This window comes from Gallinula chloropus, assembly GCF_964237585.1.
Source record: "Gallinula chloropus genome assembly, chromosome: 3".
Classification (NCBI taxonomy): Eukaryota; Metazoa; Chordata; class Aves; order Gruiformes; family Rallidae; genus Gallinula; species Gallinula chloropus.
The window spans coordinates 101913817-101919891 of NC_140087.1; the positions used below are offsets into that span (position 1 = coordinate 101913817).

General features: G+C 40.5%; 1 protein-coding gene across 1 annotated transcript; it reads right to left on the reverse strand.

The window, feature by feature from the left end:
- Positions 1 to 400: 400 nt before the first annotated feature.
- ALKAL2 (ALK and LTK ligand 2) lies at positions 401 to 5848 on the reverse strand (the record flags this gene model as incomplete). Its single annotated transcript, XM_084262600.1, has 4 exons — positions 401 to 465; positions 2914 to 2994; positions 3105 to 3158; positions 5590 to 5848. 4 exons carry the CDS (start codon positions 5846 to 5848, stop codon positions 401 to 403), a joined length of 459 nt encoding a protein of 152 aa, XP_084118726.1.
- Positions 5849 to 6075: the final 227 nt, after the last annotated feature.

Consider the following 6075-nt stretch of genomic DNA (forward strand, 5'->3'; position numbering starts at 1 on the left):
ACTTGTACTAAAACGTACACCACAGATCTACAGCTGCACACATAAAAGTGCTGCCACTGCCGATACAGGCAATCGTGTACTGAGTCAACTCTTGAAAAATAAGCTACAGCTGTTGTGTTTTGTTCTGTAACAACAGATTCATTGCTAACTGTATGCTCCTATGAGTAATTCACAGCTGATGCACATAGATTTTTATATAATGACTTCCAGTAGGGGCTACCCATTATTTATCACCAGTATTTGCCAGATTAAGCCAGTTATTTCAAGTACTTTGAAAGGGGAATACCTTAGCCAAAGGACTATTGTTATTACACTCCCATGAATTTGCATCTATGAAACACAAAAATCCAATGCTTTGCTGTGCAGCAGAATGTCATCACTGCTATGGGAAAGCTTACCTTTATCCTTCCATGCACATTGGGCTTACTGCCAACCGAGTAAGAAGCCTGGCACATCTTTTATAGTCTGTCATGAGAAAAGAAGAGCATCATAGATTATGAAAGTGCACGATTTTGCTTTTAAAAATCAAAACTGGTAACTATGCAATTATTGTCCTAATAAAGTTCAGTGAACACCTTAGTTTGCATCAGTATAGAAATCAGCTCCTTAGATTTAGAAATGGATCGCGTAACGGAGAGTGTCTCTGTATTCTGTAACTGAGACCCATGCCTAATGGGACATAAATCTCTACATGTGATCACTGCATGTGTACGATCTATAATCAAACAGCATCAATGAGCTTGGAGGCTCTCCAAGCCTATGTATGTATGAAAATTTATACATCTGTGCTTCAGCGTGGGATCTTACTACCTGACTGCCTGATTTCCATATTGAAGGAAAAATAAGTTGTGCTCATCCATCTTTGAAGTCCAGCCCTCAGTGAGGGCAAATCTATCCACTGAATATTAAGTAATGCAACTCTCCAGTAAACTTTCTTCCTGGAAAAAAACTGTAAAATCAGACAAATACCAACTCCTAGTCATAAGAATAAGTCCGGACTGAAGAAAGTGACCAAATCATACAAAGTAATTCATCAATTATTGAGTTTCATTTTAGGATTGGTAAAATCGTTTTGTCCACAGTAGTCCTATTGTTAGTAGTTCCTACTGTAGTCACCTTCTTATTTTTGATGCATTCATAATAAGGGGCAGAACTAATACAAAACTAAACAATCAAGAGGGTTTTTTTCCAATAACATGGTAGACAAAGCAGATTTTGTGAAAGTTGGTTATGGGCAGATTCACAGAATCACAGAATAGGGGGCGCTTGGAAGGCACCTCTGGAGATCATCTAGTCCAACCCCCCTGCTAGAACAGGATCATCTAGAGCAGGTCACACAAGATTATATCCAGGTGCGTCTTGAATATCTCCAGAGAAAGAGACTCCACAACCATTCTGGGCAACCAGCAGAGCAAATTACTTTTTAGGTGGCAACACTACTGTGCTGTACTAGAAAGCATTTACTTTGTTGTTCACCCTTTGAATTTCTGCACAGAATTACAGTATTACCTGAAATCAGGATATTATAAAAAAAATCCATCATGAAGAATTACAGATGGTTGTTTACCTCATTTTCCTAGAGGAAAGTTACTTTAAAGGATTCTAGTCAGTTCAGTCTGGTGACTGATGTTGATTTTCATTAGGCATTATTTCATTAATGAGTAACTGCATCTAACATTTCCTAGATCTGCCATGTTAACGATCCCTAACTCACAGTATGGATGTGCTATAATTGCCATTCATACAGATTACCCTCCATAATCCAGACATTACGTTGTTGGGTATGTCATCTGTCAGGAGGAAAAAGCTAATTCAGACTTTAAGACCACCTAATTTTTAGCTTCACAGCTTGGAATGCTCATTAATGCTAATTCAAATGATGTTTGTGATGTGGTAATATGACCATTTGCTTGTTCAAAACAGACTTGTTACAAACAACTTTCATTTCCATCCATGTAAATGGAGAGTGATCTGGTTAACCATTACCTATAAATCCTTCTATTTGCAAGATATTCCTAATCCGAATCTTAAAAACAGGAAAAAAGTCTGTGATTCTTACCAAATGTGCCTTTAAAATATATTGAGCTAAAATATTTATTAATACTTGAAACTTGGAATCTGTAACTCGTGTTTCTATTTCCAGCTCTGCTACTGACCCAACTGGTTGACCTCAGACAAGTAAAATAAAGTGTGCTTCCATTCTGAAAAGGCTGTACTAAAATAGCATCTGTTTACTCAACAGGTCCACCTCAGTCCTATCTGCAGTCACATCTACTGACTGATAAATGCCAATGTTTTGTGGTTCTTTTAATTCTCTCTGCCGCCAACACTGATGGGGGAGCATAAGCTTGATCTGCTTATTTGTGTCCATCAAGATTTTTTTTTTTTAACTAAGCCTTAGGAAGTTATAGTTTTGTAATTTGTGAAGACAAGGGTTGTAAAAATTCACTGTCAACATCATTGGTAGATTGATAGCTCAACAGTCAAAATACAAAAGGTCTGTAAAATATGTTCTGCTTAAAAAGTAATTGAAAAGGAAACAGCTCCCGCTGGATTTCTGATCCTATCTTGAATTTCCAGCACTAGAAATTAAATATGAGAGGGATGTGATAGGGGTCATGTGTTCCAATGAAGAGCCAACACCTTTGGTTTGGAACCAGGGAGGCATACACATCAGTACCTAAGGTCGCAGTGTTTACATCCATTTGACACAGTGTATTTGCAGTGAACAAGTTGTGTCCATTTTCCACTCTGTAAGGCTGCTGCTGTTCTAGCAACACTGTGAAGTGTACTTAGTACATTGTAGAGCACTCCAAACTCTCTGTTGGAAGGAATGTATTCTAATAATCTGATACAGCTATTCCATCTGAAGAGTTTTCTGTTGTTCTATCAAAGTCTGGGTTTGGCACTTACATGCTGGGATGGTGCAGTCCCTTGTATTGTGATAAAGCCGATGAAAGTGTTTACTACATTTAGGGCTAAAGTAGAGTGGACCTGAAATATAAGGAAAAATAAGTTATGATTCAGCACAGCTCACAAGAAGAAGAGTGTAGCTTATGGCATGTATGTGAAATGATGGATACCGATGCAAAATTAAAACATACCTGTTAAATGCTTTAAAAACTTGTCTTTCATCCTCAGATCTCTGGGAACTATTTCTGTTGGACAGAGAAAAGAGCAGTCACTCTGCTGCACTGGAACTACGCTTGCCAAGCATAGTGTGAGGACAGGGAATAAACTCTGTCCAGCAAACATCACCACTATGACTTGATAGATGCAGAGGTCAAGAGTCATTTGCATACAGTAGGCCAAATTGCAAGCATTTGTTTTACATAAGAAGCCACTGTAAAAGGCACTGTAAAAACACACTCTGATGATGAAACAAGTAATGTCTGTTACATTTGCAGTCATTAAAAATTAACTGAGTCGGATTTTAGCTCTCTATGACTTGAATTATCATGTTTACCTAGATTTAAATCTTTCCAGAAATTTTAGTTTGTGCTTGCTCAGAAATGGCATATTAAACCAGTGGTAAGGACCCAAAGACACATTCAAGTTTGTTTTACTGTCTTCTGATTCTCCCATGCAAATGTATCCACTCATTTGTCACAGGTATGTTTGTACAAGCATTGTCCTGCTGTAATCACGAACCTAGACTGGTCTGCTTACAGGAATCTTTTTTTTCCCCCTTCTCTCTAGCAGTAAATAAAATTCACAGGAAATGATCACAAGCAAATTGCTCTCTTCTGGCTCCCTACGTTTGTGGTTTACCGCCTCGCGTTCTGTGTTCAGCAGATGGCAAAATGAAACTGGTTTACTGAAATCCATTTTAGCCCTAACCCTTGCTTGTGTCTTCCTGATTTACAGCTATCTTTGATTGCTTTCCGTTACAAACTCTGTGCTGATACTTTAGTGCTGAATGTGTATGATACAGTACATGGTGCTTTATTTATTTGACCATAAATGTCTGAGTAGCCTTCTCCATTCCCCTGGCACCGCTTATCAGATGCAAGGCAGAGAGCATTTCCATCCAGATCTGATTCGCCTGTAAGGTTACACACTTCTCAAAAGTCATTCTTCATTTACTTCCAACTTTTAGTCAATGTAAGTAAAATTGACCTTATCATATTTGACCTAATTATGTCATGATGAGCATTAAAACACACACATGCTTTGAAATTTCCCATGGGATGGGCTCACGGGAAAGCGATGCCAAAACTGAAATGAAAGACTCTAAGCAGTCGTTCCTCTTCAGGGTTGCTGGGAATAACTCCATTACAATACAAAAAGGAAAAATCCTGCCTAGCCACACCACTATCAACTAATCTGTGCTGAAATAGGTTTGTTTTTTACAGAGATAACTGTTCAGCCCAACACAGGTCTTTCACATCAATATGCTGGTGTGGAGTGGACAAAAGCTATGCTTGTGTTCCATGTGTGCAGGCAGGGGTTCCTTGCTCAGGCTCCCTGCTTCCCTCCCTAACTTTTCAACATTTGTAAAACAAAATGTTCTCACTATGCTGATCTTAAGTGGAACAAAATTGTTTTCTTTGTATATTCATTAATCATCCAGATGGAGAAGCAACATTTTCATGACACCCACCAACAAATGCAAATCATGAGGATATTTGAATATGAATGAGAATGAAGAAAAGGTACAGTGAATCTTTATGAGATCAATAAAGGCAAAATAAATAGCAAAAAAAGGTGAGTAGACATCTGCTGGAAAATATTCAGAAAGTCACTTTCGGTAGGAGGGATGAGATGAGCAGCGGTAATGCTGTAGGGGTTTGGGAGTGACAATGAACAGTAAATTAGACATGGCAGCAGGAGAAACCAAATCTGCGTTCATCTGGAGGCACAGGAGTACATCATGACACTGAGCAGTAGGCATCATTGTGTGGCTTGGTATGACCACTTCCGGACTGCTCTGTACAACCCTGAACATCTTTCAAACAAACCCGGGCTTTCACTGGAGAGGTAAGAGAAGAGTAAGGAGGGCTGCAGGGGTGTCCCAAAGTAGTCACAGCTGTCAGAGTGACACATAAGTACTCCGTTTCAGTTCCCTAGTATTTCAAAGGTGCTATCACCAGAGTACAAAGGGGACTAACAAGGGGAGTGGAAAGTTTCATGAAGCTCAGCTGCAGGAAAGACTTCTGGATGTGGGATCTATAAGGACATGGTACAGTCCTGCAGGGGAATTCTTGCTAGGGTAATTTCCAAGAAACACTTGAACCAAGTACATTTTAAAAAGTGGTAAACTCACAGGAAAAAGAGCATTTTCATCCCTTACTTCTCAGCCCATTTCAGCCTTTTCTCTTAGTAACAGGTTTTGTTCAAAGCCACACAGGAAGTCAGACTTTCAGTTCAGTACATTGCCCAGAGAGTAGGAGACTCTGAGATGTGAATGGAGTTTTTCTATTCCAAATTTGCCATCTGTGTCAGTTTCTGATAGCAAAGGGAATCTGCAGGTATTTTGAGCGGTGAATTCTTGATATAAAATTAGTAACCTGATGTGATGTCTGATTCACCAAGGCACCCCACAGGAAAAAAAAACAACAACATTCTAAATCATGGACAGTGACTTACCAACTCTCTGCTCATCCTGGTATCCTCCGTAGTCGGCCACTTCCCTTCGATCTAAGTTATAGTCATGCTTGGGGAAGTACTGCACCCCACTGTCCTTCTCCAGGTGGTACCTTTTCAGTTCCTGAATGATTTCCATGATCAGGTTTAAGAGACTTTGCCTGTCCGTAAGATCTGCGGAGTCAGTTTTCTCTTTGCAATATCCTGCCGAGAGCATTAAGAGCACCAGCCCCAGCAGCCCAGGAGACCTCAGTCCACTCATTGCAGTCTGACCTGAAGGGTGCACGAGCAGATGGGAAGGAAGGATCCGCGGCCGTGGGAGGCCTCCTATTTCACTGGAAAAGAAAACGGGGGTGGGTCGGAGGTGGGGACACTCGAGGGGGTGAAATCGGAAACACTACGGAGAGCGCTTCGCAGGTTACACAACGCGGGAGCCCTGCCCGCCCCGCAGCCCCGCGCCGTGCTGCTGGTGTGCGCCGCCGGGGACCG